The 25,053-nt window shown below is 44.0% G+C and overlaps 1 protein-coding gene across 1 annotated transcript in view; it reads right to left on the bottom strand.

Moving 5' to 3' along the window:
* The window catches only part of wdr90 (WD repeat domain 90), a gene marked incomplete at its 5' end in the record, with an annotated part of 102,680 nt that overhangs the window by 47,331 nt on the left and 30,296 nt on the right, over window positions 1-25,053 (bottom strand). The window contains 10 exons of the mRNA XM_084322911.1: window positions 162-290; window positions 1,259-1,420; window positions 5,790-5,920; window positions 10,370-10,500; window positions 16,224-16,360; window positions 17,154-17,389; window positions 19,389-19,505; window positions 20,580-20,710; window positions 21,678-21,839; window positions 22,942-23,057. Of these exons, the coding sequence (XP_084179037.1) occupies window positions 162-290; window positions 1,259-1,420; window positions 5,790-5,920; window positions 10,370-10,500; window positions 16,224-16,360; window positions 17,154-17,389; window positions 19,389-19,505; window positions 20,580-20,710; window positions 21,678-21,839; window positions 22,942-23,057 (1,452 nt within the window). The remainder of the gene's footprint in view (window positions 1-161; window positions 291-1,258; window positions 1,421-5,789; window positions 5,921-10,369; window positions 10,501-16,223; window positions 16,361-17,153; window positions 17,390-19,388; window positions 19,506-20,579; window positions 20,711-21,677; window positions 21,840-22,941; window positions 23,058-25,053) is intronic.

Raw genomic sequence — 25,053 nt, forward strand, 5'->3', positions numbered from 1 at the left:
GTTAATGTCGCACCAAAAAAGACCAAATCAAATTCCATGTATGTGTAAACTACATGGCAATAAAGACCTTTCGGATTTGGATGAAAGGCAACGACAGACGCTAAAGCGTCCTTGTGTAGAGGACGGGGGCGAAGGACGGACATCCAGGCGCTGTGCCTCACCTGTGAGTTGACGTCCAGCTGCATGTTATAATCCCACACCTTGATGGCACTGTGCCCAGCGGTCAGCAGGAAGCGGCTGTCCTCGCTCACGGCCAGGCAGGAGCACCGCTGCTTGTGCACCTTGGACACCTGCAGATTCAAGAGGCAAGATACGTATTTGATCAATTTTTTGTTCCTCACATTCACCCGTTCACTCACACATTCACACACCGACGGCGGGGGGGGGGGGGGGCGACCATGCGAGGTGCCGACCATGCGAGGTGCCGACCATGCGAGGTGCCGACCTGCACATCGGGAGCAGTTAGGGGTCAAGTGTCTTGCTCAAGGACACTTCGACACGCTGCCCGGGAGGAGCGGGAATCGAACCGGGAACCTTCCGATTACCAGACAAGACGGCTCTCCCTCCTGAGCCACTGTCGCCCCATATGGACAGTTAAACAGACAGTTCCACCGTACAATGGAAATCTTACTTTGCTAGTCCACCCTTCACACAAAACCCACAAAATATACTAAAATGTTAATATTAAGAAAATCTTAAATTAAAGATTTGTAAAAGTTATATTATTATTATTATTATATTATTATCATTATACATTATATCATCTCATCTCATGTTATCTCATCTCATGTAATCTTATCTCATGTTATTTCATCTCATCTCATTCTGTTATTGATCCCCTTGTGCAAATTCAGGCGTCATAGCAGCATTGGGGGGGGGGGGGGTACAGGTATGGGCAGGGTAATAGTAGAAAGACATACATTTAGGCAATACAATTTAATCTGCATATAGAAATATGAGAAAAACAGTGTAAACAATAGAATTAACTCCGAATATAAAATATGAGAACGATAAACAGTGTAAACAAGGTGCAGATGAGGGTCTGTATATTATATGTTACATGTTATTATATGTTGAAGGTCTGTATTATATGTTACTTATAATAAATATAGGCAATAAAGAATTAGAATCTGAATATATACTACGAGTAAGAGTAAAACTAAACAGTATACACAAGGTGCAGTATACACAAGGTATCCTAACTGGCACAGGTTTTGGTGGTTAAGTCAGATAGACTTAGACACATCTATGGTGTTACCTCTCTGAGCAGACGGCCCGTCGTGGTGCTGACCCAGAGGAGCTTGTTGGCGGAGGTGGTCACCAGCAGGTGAGCGGTGGAGGCTGGAGAGAAGCAGACCTTCAGGGCAGAGTCCAGACTGGTGCTCCCCAGGTCCAGGATGCTGACGTCCACACGCAGCAGCTAGAGGGGGCGACAGCAAGGGACACAGCAAATGGTAAATAGTAAAATAGTGCATTTATATAGAGCTACAAGCTTCTGTGTGGGTAAGCTATGAGCTTCTGTGTGGGTAAGCTATGAGCTTCTGTGTGGGTAAGCTACGAGCTTCTGTGTGGGTAAGCTATGAGCTTCTGTGTGGGTAAGCTATGAGCTTCTGTGTGTGTAAGCTATGAGCTTCTGTGTGGGTAAGCTACGAGCTTCTGTGTGGGTAAGCTACGAGCTTCTGTGTGGGTAAGCTATGAGCTTCTGTGTGGGTAAGCTACGAACTTCTGTGTGGGTAAGCTACGAGCTTCTGTGTGGGTAAGCTATGAGCTTCTGTGTGGGTAAGCTACAAGCTTCTGTGTGGGTAAGCTACGAGCTTCTGTGTGGGTAAGCTACGAGCTTCTGTGTGGGTAAGCTATGAGCTTCTGTGTGGGTAAGCTATGAGCTTCTGTGTGGGTAAGCTATGAGCTTCTGTGTGGGTAAGCTATGAGCTTCTGTGTGGGTAAGCTATGAGCTTCTATGTGGGTAAGCTACGAGCTTCTGTGTGGGTAAGCTACGAGCTTCTGTGTGGGTAAGCTATGAGCTTCTGTGTGGGTAAGCTATGAGCTTCTGTGTGGGTAAACAGAAAATACATGTTCTGGTATCCTGTTCTCACTTTATCTTTTTTCTTTTATCCACTTTTTCTCCCATTTTCTATTTTTCTCCCATCCCAATTTCGTATCGTCCAATTCAACCCTCGCCTGTCTCGAACTATGTTTCTTGCCTCCCACAAGCCGGCTGCAGTGTGGACTAAGTCATACATAGCACGAGTCCCCTCCTATACTCGAGGTAGCAGCCGTTGCATCTTTTCACCTGCGCGGCACGATATTTCAGCGTCAGGGGTCTGCGCTTTGGAGGGGCGCCGCCCCCATCGCTTCTTGATTCTACTGCGCGGGCGCACCAACCGACCTGTAGGAGTCGCTGTCCACAACGTCCGATCCCCACCCCTCAGTTTTCCCTCCCCCTAATACTGCCAATTGTATTAGTACGGACGACCAGCTAAACTGAAAACAATGTAGAGAGCTGGGCTCGAACCCAGCGTCTCCAGCATTGGTGGTGAGTGCCTTGCCCACTGCACCACCTAGCCGCCCGCCTGTTCTCACTCTGTATCGGTGATGGCTGTCAGAATGTAGAGCTATTTAACACTTATTTTAACAAAGAAATACCACTGAAGGACACACAGGTGGCAATTACCAAAACACACTAAACGAGCCTCGTCTCATTCCGCGTTGGAGCCAAAACCCTGCTTTGTTAACGGCTCACTAATTGGCCATTACTGTAAGTGTCGTCTGAGGGGAAGCAACAGTCGCGATTGGAGGATCAAGAAAAGCGGGCGAGGCTTGAGGTCAATTAAAAGTGACTGCACTAACTGCGGTGGATACTGCGACAGTGGCTCAGGAGGTAGAGCAGTCGCCTGGTAGTCGGAAGGATCCGAGTTTGATTCCCGCTCCTCCCGGGCCCTTGAGCAAGACACTTAACCCTTAATTGCTCCTGATGAGCAAGTTGGCACCTTGCATGGTTGCCTCCGCCATCGGTGTGTGAATGTGTGAGTGAATGGGTGAATGTGAGGAACAAAATTGTAAAGAGCTTTGGATAAAAGCTTTTATATAAATGCACCATTTATTTACACAGTCTAGGCTCTCTAGGGCAGGGGTGGCCAACCCGCGGCTCGCGAGCCGCATGTGGCTCTTTGCCTGTCAATGTGTGGCTCTTTCATCCATAAAAAAAAATTATAATAAAAAAAAATATATATATTATAATATATTTTGTTTTATAAATTTTTTTTTTGTATGTCACTCATTCCATAAGGACGTCAAATAAACATTTACAGATTTTTTTTTAAATGGTCCATTTGCATGTTCTTGGTATCTGAATCTAGGGACATCTATGGATCTCAGGGAATGTATTCCCTGAAATAGTGTGTCTGTTACTAGGCTTGAGTAAATTGTAATGAACCAAAGGAGAATATCAATTATATACATTTTTTTTTTTATCTTTGACTGTGAATAACACCATGCAAAAATATACCAGACCTGAAAAATCTAAGCAAATGAATAAAGGGAAGATGATTAAACAGGTTTTGTAGATACAGTACTGAATTCTGCCATCTTTTTTATAATGTAAATTTCTCCAAAATGTTTCATCATATTGCAACACCGTTTTTGCTAGACGTTCACAGAAAGGTAGATAAACTAACTGCGTTCTGTTTTATGGCAATAACGTTCAGGTTTGTGGGAGATAATCCCAAAAAATAAGAGAAATTAAAAAGTAAATCCAGAAGTCAGATGATTGACAGGGGCTGGCGTGAGCTGGGTAGGGTCGTTTTTCGAAATTCTAAAGCCCTGAGTCTCTTCCTTCAAAAGACTACACTCACTTTTGGCTGTGCCACTTCCTCCTGTCAATATGCGCCAGTTTCCGACTCAATGCCCTGAGATTTCTATAATCTTATATTTCACTAATAACAGTTAAAATCATTGGTAAACAAACGTAATGCTGAAAATATACACTTTTACTGTATATTTCGGGCATAAGAGGTTAACCCTGTGAGGCCCAAATTAAAAAGACATTAGCAACTTCAGAGGGTGGGACATATAAACACATTTACTATCAAATAACATTGTGAGGCTGAACAACAGGACCAATGACTATACATGTGCTTAAAAATGTTTAAATAAACATTTACAGACTTTTTTTTTTAATGGCTAAAAGTGATTTTGTAATTTTGCAACCGTGGGTCTCACAGGGTACTTTAGTCAACTTCAGAGGCCAGAGGGTGAGACCTATAAACACATGAAGGGTGCCGTGACTGAAAAAAAAGGTTGAGAAACGCTGGTATATGGTGTGGCTCTTTGTGGTACCACAGTCATTTTTGTGGCTCTTAATCTCTGACTGGTTGGCCACCCCTGCTCTAGGGCATCAGTCATCACGGTGTCCTTCATGAGAAGGTTGGTTGGTCCTCTCTGATGGAGAGGTGCAACAAACACTGGTATTTGTAAATTTTTAAGGCCCTTACGGATAAGCTACTTCCTTATACTACATCATTATTGGTAAGCTACATCCTTATACTACATCATTATTGGTAAGCTACCTCCTTATACTACATCATTATTGGAATGGAATTATGGAACCTATGGAATCCGCTCTAATGAGTGGATTAAAGGTCCCATGAGTTTGCTCTGAACAGGGTAAATCTGCATGTTGCTATGATGCCCCTCTAGCTCATGGAATGAACTCCAACAGTCCTTAAAGCTTGAGATTCTCCCCTCTGTTGCAGAGTTTAAAACATTGATCTCCAACCTTTGTCAATCAAGTTGTACGTGTTTTAATTGATTTGTTATCCTTGCCTCGCCTTGTTGTCTTATTGTTATTATTGTATATGCTGTGTGATTTTATATGCTTTTTTTGCTTTTTTCTGTATGTACACTCGACGTGATTGTAAATGAGGGAAACCTCAGCAGGGAATCTGCAGATTTCAACAAGTTAAATTTAAGACTTTTTAATACCACAAAATCGAATGCCAATTTCACGACCATACTAGCAAAAAAACTAAAAACAAACACATACTGGCGGCTAATTTGAATTCTCACGCGTTCCATACAAGCTCTTGCCAGACGCACCAAGCTCCCGGCAGCTCTGCAAAAAACAACAACTTGAATACAAAAACATTTCATATATTTAATATTATTATCTCCCAACAGCCGGGGTTGCCCCACCAAACATTTTATACAATATGTAATAACTGTGCAAATTAAATGTAAGACTTTTAAGTAAGAATTTTATATTTTTTAAGTTATAAATGAGGGAAACCTCCGTTGCCTTTCGAGTTTAAATTAAGGATTTAAAAATAAATTAAATACAGATACCTATTATGGAAAAATCATATGTTCACCCTCTTACAGTCATTGTGCAATATTTAGTGTAATATTCCTTAACTCCATTTACAATAAACCAGCTTACTGGCATAAATTCTCTAGCGTACAGAGAGCATGTTTTGTCTGGAACAACTCTAACGACTCTAACTCTCTCGTAACAAAACATTAGGGCCTCGGGTCCTGCTGGCCAGGTGCAGCTTATCAGTATTCATCCCACACTGTTGTCTTATGAGAACTGCCTGGCTTTTCTTCCTGTATGCAAAACCTTGATTTATTTTACTATAAGGCTGAAAGTATCCTTGGCCTCGTGGCTCACTTCACAGATTATCTTCTGCTCTCTGTATCGAACGGAGACGAACTGTGCACAGAATGAACTCTCCATCTTCTCAATGTCTCTTACAAGTTCACCAGACTTGGTAAAATAATTTCCCACAACAAACCTCGTCCAGTGACCGCGCGTCGGTGACGGTGACGACGTGCTCCGACGGCCCGACGAAGGCCAGTCTGTGGCCGTCGCTGCTCACCGCCAGGGCGTCCGGGGCTCGCTGGGGGCCTCTCGCCACCACGTTACCTGAACCAATCAGGAGAGAGACAGGTCTGAAACCACGTTACCTGAACCAACCAGGAGAGAGACAGGTCTGAAACCACGTTACCTGAACCAACCAGGAGAGAGACAGGTCTGAAACCACGTTACCTGAACCAATCAGGAGAGAGACAGGTCTGAAACCACGTTACCTGAACCAACCAGGAGAGAGACAGGTCTGAAACCACGTTACCTGAACCAATCAGGAGAGAGACAGGTCTGAAACCACGTTACCTGAACCAATCAGGAGAGAGTCAGGTCTGAAATAATTCTAAATACAGTAAGGACTCGGGACAAAATATTCCATATCTGAAAGATTCTTTTTTATAAATAAATAAAATAGGTTGACAGGTCACTTGGTGTATATTCCATCTTCATTAGATATTCCAGTCCGCCCTGTTTTTATAGGTTCAATAATCTTTTTTTTATCCACTTTTTCTCCTTATTTTTCTATTTCTCTCCCTTCCCAATTTCGTATTGCCAATTCTCCCCTCCCCTGTCTTGATTGAACGTTGCTAGACTATGCCTCCCACTGGTCGGCTGTAGTGAGGATAGAAGCCTTGCATCACGTGTCCCCTCCGGTACACGAGGAGGCAGCATGTCGCATCTTTTCACCTGCACAGTGCGATCTCTCAGTGGCGAGGAGTAACGCATGGGAGGCTCAAGCTGCACCCGATACTTCCCGTCTCTGCTGTGCAGGCGTCACCCAACCAACCTGTAGGAGTCGCTGTCCACAACGTCCAATCCCCACCCATCGACTTCCACCCTCTAAATTTTTTTTTTCAAATTAAGAAATAATTATCTTTCTCAAAAACATGCAGTGCATGAATATACGCACCCCAAGAAATTCTTGTGAACAAAATCGAATGGACGTATATGAGGAATTCTTAACTCAATGGACGCCATACCCGAATAAAGTCGGGTTAACTCGCCGACGCTTGAGCGCCAAACCCGAGAAAAGTCAGGTTTTCATTGTTATTTCTTTTATTCGATATTTCCATTCATTATCCATCCAGGGAGCCTGGTGTTATCATAGAGAATGAGTCTGAGATCGCAAAAGTGCAATACCGGCCGCATCCTACCAGGCAGCGGTATCGAGCACCCTTTGAAACCTTGTGTCTTGGGCTGTGCGTTGATTATATGGGTCCGGGTCGGCTATTTTTCTCCGCGTAAGGGAAGCGGTTATAACGCTTGGATTGAGAAGAATCGACTACTCCCGATCCATGTTCTGTGGTGGATTATGTTGGCGACACGATGGACATCAATACTTGGAATGGCGATCAGATAATTGGAATATTCTTTTTGGGGTACATCCTAGTCAAGGTAAGGGTTATATGATATCAATCTTGCGTTGATCCAAGCATGCCTTCATTGCGATCCGAAAGTGTTACTGTAACGTTACTCCACAACGTATGCCGTTGGTGGCGATCAAAGCATCAAAAAACTACCCCCCCCCCCCCCCCACCCTTTCATGCATTCATCTTTCGTGTAACGAAAACAGACAGTATGCATAGGGAATTCTGCATATGGTTATGGGTAGATAAAAGGCTTGTCTTAAATACAGTCACATTCTTCAATAACAGCATCCACACCTCCAAGCCTGAGTTTTTATATAGTCAAATGAGCAGATGCAGTCACTTACACAATCATTTAACTAGAATGGCAGGAGAAGGTAAAATCATGTTACCTCGCCCCAAAATCTAATGCCTTACGAAAATGTCATTTATCGAGCCATTACTTATTGGAATAGCTGCCCAGAACACATACGTCCATTAAATATCAAATCATCATTTAAACATAAATTACAAATGTATTACTTAGCTAGTGAGCAGTGGTTATTTATTTTAGTTTTTAATTATTTGTTCTTATTATTTTCTCAACTGTGACAAGCTGAGGATGGTAATGCTGCCCTTTACAGGCAAGCATTAGCTCTTCATCTTTCATGTGCAATATTGTTTTTTTCTTTCTTTTGTATGTCTTTTTTTGGATGATTGTAATAGGTTATATTGTGTTGTATTGTGTATACTGAATGTGTGTGTGTGTGTGTGTGTGTGTGTGCGTGTGTATACAATACATGTATATACGGTGCACGTGCGTGTGTATGTATATTTGTATGTGCATATATTGATAAGTGGGACTTCGGACCCCAGGAAGACTAGCTGGTGCTAATGGGGATCCTTTTTAATAAACAAACCTACTCTTAATGGACTATCGCCCAGTAGCACTCACACCTGTCATCACTAAGTGCTTCGAGAGGCTGTTCTTAGACCACCATCAAAGCCCCGACCTTTGACCCACGCTTGGTAACAGAGCCACGGAAGAAGCCATAGCCCCAGCTCTCCACTCCGCTCTGAGCCACCTGGGACACCGGGGGGAGCCATGTAGGAGTGAGTGCCTTTCACGCTTTACAGCTCAGCCTTCTATACAATCATCCTGGACATTATGGCTATTATTACACTCAGGCAGGGTTCGAAATTAACGGGGGCTTGGGGCATAATGCCCTTGAAAATGGACAAAATGCCCTCGAAAATCAGTTAAGGGGGGCACTTAATGCCCCCGACAGTTTACTAATTATATATATATATTTATCCGGTAATGGAGCGTCTGTGTATCGTACGGTTCAGATGACGCGCAAATAAAAAAAATAATTTGGCGGAGCCGGTGTTCTGCACTGGCTGCAGGCAGCAGCAGCAGCAGCACTGCAGCCAGGTGCTAGTCAGTTTGTGTAAAAATAGGCCTACACACATCTTGCCATAGCGTTAGCAGTTTGTAAACACAACGCACGTTTTAACTATGGTAGCCCGACGCAGCCCGCAAGCTAATACTGTACAGTCAATGAAATGTCACCATAGCTACTAGCTACTGTAGCAGAGGAGGAAATGGGAGTCTGAGAGCCGGGGTGTAAGACAATGATAGGCGTTTATTCAACATCCAAGAAGGCTAACATACAACTGTGTTTTACTAACTCCAACCGGGACTATTGCCGCTGTCCCACTGCATGTTGATGTTATGAACTCCTCCTAACGTTACCGGAGATGATAACGTTGGCTGAGCTGAAGGTCCATGACGCTAAAATGTCCGTGGGGACCCGGCGCCAACCCATAGATAGTTCCAACTCACCAAATTACGTAATCCACCACAGTTTCACTCAATATTTAAATAATGTGAGTCTAAATAAATGTAGACAGAAACATAATAATTTCAAGCCGAAAACGAATCTTTCCATTAAGAACTGACAATCAGGGAATTTAAACCTGGTTGACATTGTTTTTGTGTGTTTATATTAAAGAAAGGAAAGTCTAGTGCTGGCTGAGCATATTGTTTGTTTGCACTAAGTTAATACTTTGACAAATGTAGCCTATATTTTTCAGTCAGTTCGGTCTTTGTGTGCCAAACATTATTTAAGGCTGTAAACACTGTAAACCTTTTATTTAATTTTTAATAAATGAGAAGCATGTTTAGATTTGAGTGTTACATTTTTTTTAATAAAAATTATCGTATATCGAACTGAAAACCGTGACTCCAAAATCGTGATACGAACCAAACCGTCCATTTTGTGAACCGTCCCACCCCTACCGTTTATCATAAAAATTCAGTGCCCCCGAAATACAAAAAAAGCCCCCGAAAATCAATTAAGGGGGGCAAAAAAAGCACTTGAAATTTTTTTTAAATTTCTAACCCTGCACTCAGGTTTCGGCTCCTCCCCCCACACACACCTGCTCTTGGACTGTGAAATTCGGCCCCCAGCTCTCCTCCACCCACACACTCCGCAGAGAACTGCATAACAGTGTGGTACGTTAGCTGCACCGAGGCGGACAGGAATGGGCTTCAGAGGGTAATAAATACAGCGCAAAAGACCATCGGCTGCCCTCTCCCCTCCCTGAAGTTGTACTGTACTTGTGCTGCATGATGACAATACATTTTAATCTAATCTAAAGTGTGTGTGTGTGGCGGCAGGGTGGCGCAGCAGACTAAGCGCTCGTCACCAACGCAAGAGACACTGGTATCGAAACACAGCTGTCAGCGTTGCCTCCAGCTTGGCCGGCCGTCATACTGGCTCGATTGGCAGGGAAGCCGGTGGGTGGGTCCGGGTCGTTGTAAACAGCGACTCCTACAGTTCGGTCGGGGCGCCTGCACAGCGAGGGAAGGATCTAAGAGAGGCAGTGTGACCTTCCACACGTTACACTCTCCCAGTGAGAGTCCGCACTGCCAGGTGAAAAGAAGCGGTGGGCTGGGTACACATGTGTCGGAGGAAGCATGCGATAGTCTCCGCCCTCCCAGACCGACGGTAGGGGGTAGAGTGCGCAACGACCAGGAAGGGGATTGGGAATTGGCATAACGACTAACATTGGGAGGGGAGAAAAACGGAAAAAAGAAGGGGGGAAAAGATCATTCAAAAAAATTAAATAAAAAAATGGTGTGTGTGTGTTTACATACCCAGCACTCTGATGACATCATAGTCCTCGTGAGAAGAGTTGTAAAGAGCCAGAGCGCCTGCAGAGCCAGCGCTGTACATGAACTCCCCGTCAGGAGAGAAGGCAAGGCCCACCACCTCACCTCTGTGCTGTCTGCAGGACACACACACACACACACACACACACACACACACACACACACACACACACACACACACACACACACACACACACACACACACACACACACACACACACACACACACACACACACACACACACACACACACACACACACACACACACACACACACACACACACACACACACACACACACACACACACAGTAAAATGCATACAAATTTGTTTTTGAGAAAACTACCTCAAAGTTTTGTATTGTAATTGTGATCTATGGACACAATCAGACAAAATGAAGTAAAAATAAACAACTAATTGTGTGTTTTCGATATTTTATTGCCACTATTTTTAAATAAGGTCCCCTAATGTAAAAATGGCCTTTTCCAGTGTTTTGCATTGTTTTCAAGCAATGTGGGGTTGTACCAACACTGACTAAATGTGAAATCTCTACCAAGTCCCGTTTCTGCAGTTCAGCTTAGACAAGAACGCCCCCCACTGAAACAAGCCATTCTGAATTTACTCGGATCTGTGACGTGTAAGAATTCTGATCTGCCACCGCCCGCCCACAATCAACTGTGATGGGAGGAGTTAGCGTAACGTTGAAAGTATGAGCAATACCAAGCAGCGAGTGGAAATAATGCGGAAGCGGTTGCGACAGCAGAGTTGCCACCTTCAGCTGTTCCACTGTCAGCACTTCCTCAAAAGTGTTCGACAGTGTTCCTAATCGTTTCCTAATGATATCGTGCTCCACAAGCAATGAGCCAGGGCAGTGGCAGTTTTTGGGCTAGACGCAGCGCTTCATTCCCCTCGTCTCTCCCTCTCACAGACACACACACTCGTCCAACTTACGTCACGTACACGCACATACACTCACGCATGCACACACACACACACACACCCAGAGACAGAGCGGGTGTGTGTCCGCTTTGAAAAGGTTCCTCCATCCTAGCGTATCTGCCAGTGCAGGTGGGTGACTGTCAATCAAAGCGCATTGCGAGTATGGGCGGAGCCCAGCCAAAAACAGCTTGTACTTTGGAAGGGGAGAAAGTGGTGCACCAAAGTACTTGATTAAAAATACAAAACAATGAATTTGATTGAAAAAAACCATACAGATGTGTTCCATAGACTCACAGGAATTGTGTAAAATTGCCCAAATTGTGAACAATAGGGGACCTTTAACACATTGGACGCCAGACCCGAGATAAGTCGCCATCGCTTGGGCGCCAAACCCGAGAAAAGTTTTCTATCGTTATTTCTTTTATTCGATATTCCCATTCATAATCCATCGAGGGAGCCTGTGTTATCATTGGGAATGAGTCTGAGATCGCAAACGTCCGGTATTGCACATTCTTGGAAACTCTCTGGCTTGGGCTGTACGTCGCTCTAAAAAGTCCGGTCCGGATTTTCCTAGTCGGGCATGGCGAGCGGTTATAACACATGGATTGAGGATAATCAAGCACTCCCGGTTCATGTTCTTTGGTGGATTATGTTGGCAACACGAATATTCGTTTTGGAGCTCAACCTAGTCAAGGTAAGGGCTATATGGTATCAATCCATATCAAATCACGTTGATCGAAGAATCCCTTCCCCACGATCCGGACGTATGTGTGTAATGTGTGTGTAACGTATTCCGTTGGTGACGATCAAAGCATAGAAACCCCCCCCCCCCCACCATTTCATGCATGCATGATGAAACATAATACCGATAATATAGCATTGATTTCAGATTGATTGTTGATCCAGGCGAGGAACGCCACGGTTTCTAGTGAAATGCACTAAACGCTGCATAGCGGCGTTTCCTGGGATTAGACAGAATTACTCTAAAACTATACTCATATTCACCACGGTATAAAACGGGAATGTATGGATGAAAAAATTCTTTCTTTCTCACAAATTGAACGATAGATACTCAATGTCAAATGGGCAATAGTTTTATATCCATAGCTATGATATTTAATATAGTTTTAGCCCTGCAAACACCGCCATGTATCCCTATTCTTTAAAGCGCTGGCATTCTTACCACACGGCCCACAGCGACCTCCGACACTGAATGTGTTAAGGAAGCAAAATATAACAAAATCTCAAAAAAGCAAAAAGGCGATTTCAGGGGTACTGTCTCGCCTTAATTCAAAACTCCAAGTTCACCCCTTCCCAATATAACTTGTGCAAAGGGCCGTATGTTGTTCGTTCAGCCCGCGCACACCACTGAGAGATTACCTGTAATTTAGCATAGCCTCATATTTGCGTATGGCGAACGCAAACGACAAGCCAGAGATAGAAGACCTACCCACTAGGGGTGTAACGGTACACAGAAGCCACGGTTCGGTACGTACCTCGGTATTGGGGTCACGGTTCGGTACGAGTTCGGTACAACAGAAAAAAAATATTTATAATAATTATTATTAACACTTTGACTGCCATGAAACGTCTTTTGACGTCATTGCGGGCCATGCTCAAGTTGCCGGAGGACGCTGTACAGCGTCCTTATATCAATATTTCAAAAATCTGCGATCTGATTCATATGTCCCCTCCGCTGGCCTGAGATCCACCAGCAGGACCCACTGAGCTCTCTGGCGGTTCAGGAGCGCCATCTGGTGGCCGATCGGCGCAATCGCCAAACAGGATGTGCCATAGAGGTTGTGCTAGACGTCCGTAGTACTTCCGGGCGCTCGCTATAGGTCATGGGACTCGTCACGCTACACAGTGATCGATTGGCAATAACTCGATAAACAACATGATTTGGACGTATATACCATTATACAAGCTGGAGATGGACCGGGTAAAAATATATCCCATAATGATAAGATTTCTACTCTACGATGATCGCCCAACGGCGCGCGGAGACTGGGGTGAGTTTCAGCGTGTAACGTTACCGTCTTCGATACTAACTGCTATTATCAACATTTGACCCACATTAGATGATTGGTATAACGCTGCCCACGGAATTATAAACGCCCCCTCGCCCATCCGGTCAACATCAGATGACGTGTAGTAACTTCTAGAAGTACGTCTAGTTGGAATTTTTTATATCGCGCTGATTGCCATCAAACTGTATTTCATCATCAATATAATGCATTTGGGGCTATATATCACGTTCTGGAGAAAGCTGCAGAAAGAGATGAAAACATACTTATACATTAGACCATACTTTACTATGAATATGTGAATGAAAAAGTGTAACGTTGCTACACAATGAACAATACATATAGGACTTTGAATGGGCCCTAATAATGGCAATGTAGCAATAGAATTTAAAAAGTTATAGCCCTGCAAAGAAGGGGACTTTCTCCATAGACAAATAGAGCTGGCAATCTATGGTATATCATGAATTTAACCTTAGGCAGCCAAAGTGTTAATATAATTTTTTTGTAATTTTTTATTATTAATTTTTTAACTTTTTTTTTAAATTGATATATTATATTTATGATAATTATTATAATTATAATTATTAAATAGAATAATTTTCTATAGGCTTGCCGTGGTAATTAGTGATACTGTCATTCTGTGTTCAGGCATCCACTTGCTTACTGCCCCTTTAAATTTATCCTTGCTAAGTTTCAGTTTCACTTCCAGAGAGAATTTAACTTCACGACCAGACTGAATACTAGAGAACAGATGACATATTACAACAATGGCAGAGGATTATTTGGATTTAAACACAGTGGAGCTCAGATGATCTGTCCGGAAAAGTAGGTTCTTCTTTTTATTTGATTGTGCCTGTGAGTCCGGCACAGAGAATGTTGATGTGTTTGTTGGCACGCGTGTGTGTGTCGGCGACGCGCGTGTGTTTCTTTCCCTTGGTTTCATTTGGTTAACGTTATTGGGCGAACAAGAAAATGAAAGAAAACTGTAATGACCCTGCAGCTGTTTGTAAATGTGCCTCTCCTCCGTGCACTTTCGCCGCTCTGAAGTCTGACTCTGTGTGCCCGGCCACGCGCGCTGTTCTCGCACGGACCTCGCGAGTGCCTGCATGTGGGTGTGTTTGCGCTGTGGGGCGTATTCGCACCGTGACGGCCGTACCGTAAATTCGCGGGACGAATACCCTAACCCTAACCCTACTACCCACCCCCTCTCATGTGTTACTACTGGCACGTTCTTCAGCTCACCGACGTCGCGTGTCTCCTATCCGTCATGCAGCGCATTCAGTCGATTATTCATTTTAATATAGAATATTCATCGACAGCCCGACTTAACAGTAGCTGCACACTACATCACCCCTGAGTGGAAACATGGAAAGCCAAACTTTCCCCCACTGTACCGGAAAAACCCCTGTACGTACCGAACTGTGTTTGTGTACCGTTACACCCCTACTACTTACACTTTGTTCTATGTTATTATAATGCTGCTATCACACTTGAATTTCCCCAAGGGGTTAATAAAAGAACACTTGACTTGAACTTTTGTCAATTGACAGGTTTTTTTCCACAGTTGATGAGTGGTAATAGGATGGCCTCAGAATAAACCTGCCCACGCAGACCCCCGCTGAGCAAGAAAACAGCTGGAAACAGAAGAGATGCTTTGCTCCCAGCAGGTGCCACAGCAGGCGGGTGGAAGAACAGGACGGTTGTTACCGGGCAGAGCAGGGAAGGGCTTTCATTGGCTGAGAAGAACACAACACGCTCACTGCAACACCATAGCTGCTCACCACATCTCGCTAGATGTTCCCCGTGTTAACACTTCCTTTGGTCACATCCTCCGTCCAATTTGCTGCTCCCAGCAGTTGGAACGAGATGCAAAAATGGACAAATTGACTCCCCCTCACTACTTTTAAGGACTCTTATCGCAGCGTTGTTTACATACACCTGCAGCTGTCACTCAGCCTTTTAACTGTAATCTGTTCTGCTTCATGTGTTACATACCTTGTAATCTTGTTTGGTTGTTTGTTTGATGTATTTATCATCCGTCTCTTTTCTATTTAAAATGTTTCTGCCCCCTTTTCCTGTTATCCTTCGAGAGGTCCTTTTGTCCTCTCGCCAGGCCATCATTGTAAATAATAATTTGTTCTTAACTCTTTCAGCGCTACGGGTCTAGCCCATCTTTGTTCCTACTGCGCCACAGCTCTAAGAGATAGGGATGCATGGCGGTGTTTGCAGGGCTATATCTATATTCTATATTATAGCTATGGAGACAATACTATGGCTCATTTGACATCAACTATCCATCGTTCAACATGTGAAAAAGAATACATTTTCATGTATACGTTCGCGTGTTATACCTTGGTGAATATTGTATAGTTTCAGAGTGATCCTGGCTAATTCCTGAAAACGGCGCTATGGAACAATACGTGAATTTTGCTAAAAGCGTTGGCGTTGCTCGCCTGGACACGCTATTATTTCCAATTCAAAGGTATATAATAGGTATTATGTTTCATCATGAACACGCTATTATTTCCAATTCAAAGGTATATAATAGGTATTATGTTTCATCATGAATGCATGAAAGGGGGGGGGGGTAGTTTTTTGATGCTTTGATCGTCACCAACGGCATACGTTTTGGAGTATGTATGATCGTTGCGATCGATGTGAAATCATGGTTGGATCAAAGTAGGATTGATGTCATATAGTCCTTACCTTTACTAGGAGGTATCCCAAAAAGTATATTCCATAAATAATATGGTCTGTCAACATGGTTTGTGGTCTGTCAACGTGGTTTCATTGCTGGGTTGAGTTAAGTAATTTCACAATATTTTGCTGTAAAAGGTACAGAATGATGAGACAATAAAATAATCTGAACTTACTTGTGTTCAGCCAACAGCTTGTCGCTGGAGATGTCAAAGACCCTGACGACGCCGGAGCTGAAGCCACAGGAGAAGACCTGCAGGCTGGGGTGGAAGGCCACCGAGCACGGCTTGTCATCCGACACAAAATCATACAGCTGTGAACAGGAGACGAGACGCTGGTTTGATATACTGTAGGTGTGCCCCTCAATCCACAGGCACACTGGCTGGCAGAAAGTATGCAGAGTCGTAACGGTAATTACTTCATTTCAATGGACTGAATATAGCTCAATGAAGCTTCCTTTCCCCCCCCACATAACCAACATATTGTATTCTTTATGAGAACAGTGTCTCGGGAGGTAGAGCAGTCGATTCCCGCTCCTCCCGGGCAGCGTGTCGATGTGTCCGAGAGGGCGGCCTAAAAACACCTGGAGGCGGGACACTGAGGCGGAGCTCAAGAGACAAGGAACTACCTGGGGGGAGGCAGAAAGGACAGCCCAAAGCTGTGTTGGATGGAGAAAAGTCGTAGATGGCCTATGCTCCATTGGGAGCGATGGGCCTAAGTAACTAAGTAAGTAAGTAAGTAAGTAAGTAAGTAAGTAAGTAAGTAAGTATAATATAACCGATCTGAATCACTGTTTATTTTTCTCATTTTTATATTCAGAGTTAATTATATAGTTTACACTGTTTATTTCATCTCATATTTTTATGTTCAGACCTAATTTGATTGCCTATATTCATGTCTTTCTACTATTACCCTGCCCATACCTGTACCTCCCCTCCCCCATGCTGCTATGACGCCCCAATAAATTATTTAGTTAATTATATTGTTTACACCGTTTATTTTTATCACATTTTCATATTCAGATATAATCATATTGCCTATATTTATGTCTTTCTACCATCACCCTGCCCACACCTCCCCTCCCCCCTCCACTCCTCTCGTCTGACCTGCTGCATGGAGTCCATGTGCCAGACGCGCACCGTGCCGTCGGCGGAGGCCGTGGCGAGGTGCCGGCGCACGCCGTCCACGCTGAAGCCCAGCACGGTGTCGGTGTGGGACCTCATCAGGGTGCTGTAGCCGCGGCTGCTCACGTCCAGGTAGCCCAGGTTACCGCCGGGGGTGGCGGCCAGCACGCGGAGGCCGTCTGCCGAGACCGACACCAGGCTCACCGGGCCCTCGTGTTCTGGGGGGAGGGGGTGGGCAGAGGTCGGAGTCACGCGGAGACATGGGTGTCTTAGTTCAAGTTTCAAGTTTCTTTATTAGTTTTGTCATACAGAAGTACAGAACACTTTTATACAAAATGCTTCTTTCTGTTATGCTCCAGAGACTGTGCTAGACAAAAATAGATAAGTATAATAAATAAAATAAGTATAGCAAGTATAAAATAGAAGTCTGTATTGTAACTGAGTTACAATACAATATACTATATACTATACAGTACAAAGCAGAAATGGGATGAGGTACAATTTAGGTACAATTTACAGTAAGGTGTAATGAGGTATGGGTTGTAGTGCAAATACTTTACCAATAACTATAAAGTGTGTTTAGGTGTTCTAAAGTGGGTAAAGTGGGTGCTGCAGTGAGTTGTTTGTTTAGTGCGGACCTGGAGCACGAGTCTAGGTTAATAATAATAATAATAATAATAATAATAATAAGTTGCATTTATATAGCGCTTTTCTAGACACTCAAAGCGCTTTACAATGTAATAATAATAATAATAATAATAGATCAAATTTCTATAGCGCCTTTCATAGAACCCAAGGGTGGACATTGCCTCCTTCACCACCACTGTGTAGCACCCAACCTTGGGCTACGCAGGCTCAATGGCTGCCATACACTGGCACCCGGCACACATCACACTACACAATGGCTGAACAGCTCAGGAGACAGGGATTGATATGAGCCAATTAAGAGGAAGGGATGATTAGGTGGCCTTGATGTCAGAGACCTGATTGGGAATTTGACCAGGAACGTCGGGGGAACCCCCTACTCTTTACGATAGGCGCCCTGGGTTCTTTAACGACCGAATTCAGTCAGGACCTCGGTTTAGCGTCTCATCCAAAGGATGGCACTCGCAGCTGTACGGTGTCCCTATCACCGTAACAGGGGCATTGTTACTGACAAGTCCAGAGGACAGAGTGCCCCCTGCTGGACAACAATACCACTTTCCGACAGTAGCCTTGACCGGGGCTCGAATCGGTGATCTTCCGATCATGAGTCCGGAGCTCTACCCATGTAGCCACGCTGCCGGACAATCATGTTGTGATGTTGTCCTGGAGCCGTCCGAACGTGGCTTCCCCTTTACCGCTGGGAGACATATATTACGTTGTAAGAAGTAGCATCATCTCCCATAAATGCATTTAGGATCCTCCTTAAGCTCCCAAGATGGACTAGTGCAAGCTATATATTCGTGACAAAACATGTCCCCACCACCTTCCATGCTCTGCTGAGGAACTTGATGTTTAAATGTATGTGTCGACTATTAGAGTAAAAAAAACAGGATAATAGGTGCCATTACTGATGTCAAACAAAGCGATATAAGGTAATCCTCTGGTTTGTGGAAACATTGGAATCAATGTCTTATGTATTGTAATCTACGTTGTCCTTGTTTTTGTATTGTTTTTATATTTGAAATACGGACCTTGAGTCCGGAATAAAGTTCATCATCATCCCAGTAGAGAGGTCAAACGTTTTTCTGCAGTCATAATTTTTTATATATATTTTTTGGCTCTACCAGATTTAGTGGCTCAGCGTATCGATGTGTCCTTGAGCAAGACACTTACCCCCTAATTTCTCCTGATGACCAGGTTGGCACCTTGCCTCCGCCGTCGGTGTGTGAAGCTAACTGATGCCCGACAGGCGGAGTTAGCGGTGGTGGTGCTAAGCTAACTGATGATCGACAGGCGGCGTTAGCGGTGGTGGTGCTAAGCTAACTGATGCCCGACAGGCGGGGTTAGCGGTGGTGGAGCTAAGCTAACTGATGATCGACAGGCGGCGTTAGCGGTGGTGGTGCTAAGCTAACTGATGCCCGACAGGCGGCGTTAGCGGTGGTGGAGCTAAGCTAACTGATGATCGACAGGCGGCGTTAGCGGTGGTGGTGCTAAGCTAACTGGTGGAGCTAAGCTAACTGATGGGGTTAGTGGTGGTGGAGCTAAGCACCAGGCCAGCCCTGCGGTTCCTACCGGCCTCCAGGAAGACGGCAGAGAAGTCCAGGGGCCAGAGCCGCAGGAAGCCGTCCTCGGAGCCCGTGGCGCAGAACATCGACGACACGCTGATGCTGTTGACGGCGATGCCTGGACCTGAGAGGGAGAGAGACACGAGTTTCAGATCCTGCCTCTAGGATCCATCTGCCTTTCAGATCCTGCCTCTGTATATGCAGGTCTATAAGTAGGTATATAGAAGGATTATATGCAGGTATATTCAGACAGATATGGATATATGCTATATATGCTGTAAATATAAATGTATATATACAGTATATACAGCACTATTGTACATGCTATCATAGTTATATGGGTTATATGCAGGTGTATAAGTATGTATATAGAATGATTATATGCAGGTATATTAAGACAGATATGGATATATACTATGCTGTAAATATAAATATATAAACGTATATATACAGTATATGTACAGCACTATTGTACATGCTTATCATACAGAGTATGTACAGAGTCCCTTCCGCCTGCCCCATTAGTGCTAGAGGGAAATTTCATCATCCCAGGGAGGAAAAGCGCATTCAAATCAGCCTTCTCGATAAGAGCTGCAGAGTTCTGGAACACCATCCCATCACACATCCGCAGTACTTAAAAAAATAAAAATATTATGTTTTTGGTAGATTTTTATTGTTTTTACTACCGGGCAGTCCGGTAGAGAGAGAGAGAGAGAGAGGAAGAACGGGAGACAGAGCGGGGGGGGGAAGACATTCGGCAAAGGACGCCGGGTCCGGGAATCGCGTTACATGGTTCGCCACTTGGGCGCCGCACATTTGCAGTACTAATACACTCAGGTCCTTCACACACACACACACACACACACACACACACACACACACACACACACACACACACACACACACACACACACACACACTTATGCTGTGAAGCAATCTGTGCACTCGTGCCGAGAAGGGCGCTATACAAATAAAGTTTTACTTACTTACTTACTTACTTACTCATTTAATCAGATTAATCACTTTATTCAAATTGAGGATTTAGTTTGAGGATATTTATATACATTTTTCTTTTTTATTATTATTATAATTATTTTTTAATTAATTAAAAACGAAGGTTCGAACGTGAGTTCGAAAAACCCTGACGAAGTTCGAATGCCAAAAACAGGCTTCTGGGACAGCCTTACTCCACACCCACCCGTGCTGACGGTCTGCTTCTCCCTGCGCTGGCCGTCGGCCTGCTGGGAGGGGAGCAGCCTCCTGACGTTCCGGATCACCACCCTGCTGTAGTCGATCTCCAGGATGTGGCCACTGCGGCTGCTGGCGAAGCTGTGGGCGGAGCCAAGAGGCAGGAAGATAATGACTAGAATAACACAGAAAGCCTCTTAGAGAGAAGCACAGCAGTTTAAATAAAGTACAGCAGTTTAAATGAGAGGAGAGTGCTCGTGCTTTTCTACTGCTTACAATAGAGACAAGAGGAGTTAGTGCACCACAGTTCCTGGCAAGTGGCATGTGGTCAAGGTGCCTAGTTGACTCACAGCGCTCTGAGTTTGACTGAGTGGCAGGTGGCGTGTGACTCAGCGCTCTGAGTTTGACTGAGCGGCAGGTGGCGTGTGACTCAGCGTTCTGAGTTTGACTGAGCGGCAGGTGGCGTGTGACTCAGCGTTCTGAGTTTGACTGAGCGGCAGGTGGCGTGTGACTCAGCGTTCTGAGTTTGACTGAGCGGCAGGTGGCGTGTGACTCAGCGTTCTGAGTTTGACTGAGTGGCAGGTGGCGTGTGACTCAGCGTTCTGAGTTTGACTGAGCGGCAGGTGGCGTGTGACTCTGCGTTCTGAGTTTGACTGAACGGCAGGTGGCATGTGACTCAGCGTTCTGAGTTTGACTGAACGGCAGGTGGCATGTGACTCACAGCGTTCTGAGTTTGACTGAACGGCAGGTGGCGTGTGACTCACAGCGTTCTGAGTTTGATACCGAGTTTGATACTTGTACTATAAGTAAAAGTATATTATATAATGTATTATACTAATTTATGTTATATCAAGTCAAATTAATGGAAGAAAAAATTAAATGTAAGGGGGTAGGGATCAATAAGCTTAGCTTCACTCTACTCCTTTTTTGAACATGACAACTAACTACATTGCTTTTTTTTTTTATAATTTTTTTTTCATTATGATTGTTCTGTTTGACGGAGCTTTATATTGTGATTTGTTTGGAGGAACGTGGAGAATACATGTTAAAAAATAAACTCATTCATTCATTCATTCATTCATTGAACGTCAGGTGGCATGTGGCTCACAGTGTTCGGTCGTCAGGCTGCCCCCCAGCAGAGTGTCCCTCCTCGAAGGCCACGTCGGTGAAGTCCAGTGAGTGGTACTCCCCCAGGTCCACGGGACAGGAGCGCAGAGAGCCGCCCCGCACGCGCCACAGACGCACGTTCTCACGCCCGCACGACACCATCCTGGAAGAGCACAGACACACAGACGCTATCGTTTTGGAATACAGACAGGAATACATGATGCACCCATATTGTATGTTTTGGACTCAGATATATTGATATTGAATTAATTTGTTCGTTATCCTCTTAACATGCAACGACCCGTATTCGGGCCGACTTGCCCGCAGGCGGAACCGCACAAAGTCACGGCACTTTGCGAGCGTCTAGCGCCTCGGGCTGCTTTTTTTTTATGACAGAATTAAAGATATTTGTTGCCGTTCGAATGCCACCTCACTCGACCAAATCCGTGCCTCGGTTCTCGAGTTACATGACAATATGTCAGGCGAGCGTCTTTTCACGTGCGTGGTGTCAAATGACCACCCCGGACTCCCGAGGCTCCAGAACTGCCAATCATCCGCTGATGGCGAAAATGATTGGTCAGCGTTGTAGCCATTGAGTGTAGCTTTCCAATGATAGCCCACGTGGGGGGTGCAAATAAGGGATCTAGGTGATAGTTGACGAGCGAAAACCAGAAGTCAATCACACTTGAGAATGAATGGCCGTGGACGAGGAAATGGAATTCTGGAGAGCTTTTTTTTTGGCACACGTTTACCCGGATCTCTCCCAAAGACCCATTTCTGAACGGATTTTTATCAAATTTTGACCTGTACTACATAAGACTTCAGGCTATGGATCCGCTGTGTTTTCCAGCTTATAAAGTTCAGACCTCTGTTACTCCATTTCATTAGCACAAAAAGTGATTTTACTTTATTGCATTAGTAACTACATTAGCAAAAAAAACGTATGCAGTCCTCAAGTTCAAGTAAAAAAGAAATTGCCACTTTACTGGGTGCCTGTTAAGAGGTTAAACAAAAGTCCTTGTTAGTGTTGTTGACTCTGCACTTGCATTAAATACCCAATACGTGATCCAAATGTAAATGTATAGCCCCACCGTGAATAAAACATTTGTTTTAACAAATCGGCCTTTAAAGTTCTACAAATGTCTGTCTGTTGTCTGTCTGCCAACACTTGCCTAATTCACAACCGCTGCTCGTGAGTCACCACTGCAGGAAAGGCTTGAACGTAAACAACTATACTGTGTAATCACACAGAAGGTGTGTGTTACCTTGTGTCGTCAAAGAATGCAATCTTCATGGTCTGGATGTCGACGTCCGTGTGTGCTTTGGCCAACACCGTCACCTCCCCCCCTTTCACACGCGAGGTGTTCCACACCACCACCATCTGACACGAGAGAGAGAGAGAAGAGAGAGAGAGAGAGAGAGAGAGAGAGAGGGTCAGCAGGGCTGGGACATTTACATGTACGTAGTCATTTAGTGGACACCTTTATCCAAAGCCACAAATTGTGAACGAGTCAGCTTCTTCACTGAAGTCCCCCTTAACACTTTGGCTGCCATGGGTTAAATTCATAATCAACCGTAGGTTGCCGGCTCTATTCGTCTATAGAGAAAGTCCCCTTCTTTGCAGGGCTATAACTTTTTAAATTCTATTGCTACATTGCCATTATTAGGGCCCATTCAAAGTCCTATATGTATTGTTCATTGTGTAGCAACGTTAAACTTTTTCATTCACATATTCATAGTAAAGTATGGTCTAATGTATAAGTATGTTTTCATCTCTTTCTGCAGCTTTCTCCAGAACGTGATCTATAGCCCCAAATACATTATATTGATGATGCAATACAGTTTTATGGCAATCAGCGCGATATAAAAAATTCCAACTAGACGTACTTCTAGAAGTTACTACACGTCATCTGATGTTGACCGGATGGGTTAGGGGGCGTTTATAATTCCGTGGGCAGCGTTATACCAATCATCTAATGTGGGTCAAATGTTGATAATAGCAGTTAGTATCGAAGACGGTAACTTTACACGCTAAAACTCACCCCAGTCTCCGCGCGCCGTTGGGCGATCATCGTAGAGTAGAAATTTTACCATTATGGGATGTCGATTTACCCGGTCCATCTCCAGCTTGTATAATTCAGATTCAGATTCAGATTCCTTTATTGAGCCATTTGTGTAAAACACATTGGTAATTGTTGCAGCAATACAGTGTATGCATTCTTTCTTTTTTCACAGTAAACAAACACCAACACAGACAAGAAACGAAAACAGTGCAGTGGGGGATTAATCAATAAATAAAATACATATATATATATATAAAGTGAAGTGTGCAGAGATCCAGTACGGACTAGTGCATAATGGATAATGGTATATACGTCCAAATCATGTTGTTTATCGAGTTATTGGCAATCGATCGCTATGTAGTGTGTCGAGATCGAGTCCCGGAACCTATAGCTAGTGCCCGGAAGTAATACGACCGACCAGCACAATCTCCATAGCACTTCCTGTTAAGCGATTGCGCCGATCGGCCACCAGATGGCGCTCCTGAACCGCCAGAGAGCTCAGTGGGTCCTCCTGGTGGATCTCAGGCCAGCGGAGGGGAAATATGAATCCGATCCCAGATTTTTGAAATATTGATATTAAAGACGCTGTAAAGCGTCTTCGGCAACTTGAGCATGGCCGGGAATGACGTGTTTAGGCGTTTTCCGGCAGCCAAAGTGTTAATAAACTCCTCACCCCCCAATCCTCCTTTTTTTCCTTTGCTTTTTTAACCTGTAGCACGCTGAGATTTCATTGTGAAATGTAAAGTGCACTATAAGTAAAATGTATTATTATTATTATTATTATTATTATAAGAGAGGTGCCTCTCCAGCAGGGTCAGTGGCATTGTTCGTCAAATAGTAACACGCTTGAGTGTTACACTCGGAGTGCATAGTATTATGATAATAATAATAATAAATAATAATAATAATAATAATAATAATAATAATAATAATAATAATAAAAATAATAATAATAATAATAATAATACACTTTCATACAGGAATTGCAGCTCAAAGTGCTTCACAGCATTAAAAAAAAAAGACAGGCATAAAATTAGCACAAAATCGGCAGACATAAAGTGCAGACATAAAACGAGCATAAAATCAGCTAAATAGACAGAGTCAAAGTAAGGCACAGAACATTAAATCACATTAGGGTCTAACATCCTAATAGGCCTCTTTTTTACGGTTTGATTATCACTGATACACATCTTTTTAGCTTTTATGATCACAGGGACTTGAACCCACGATGGTGTAGTAATTTCTACCTGAAAATGACTTTATTGTTGCATAACAAAATATTTGTATGTAAGTCATTTCTCTTTTCACCTGTGT

The sequence above is a fragment of the Notolepis coatsorum genome (assembly GCF_963971535.1).
Source record: "Notolepis coatsorum genome assembly, chromosome: 10".
Lineage (NCBI taxonomy): Eukaryota > Metazoa > Chordata > Actinopteri > Aulopiformes > Paralepididae > Notolepis > Notolepis coatsorum.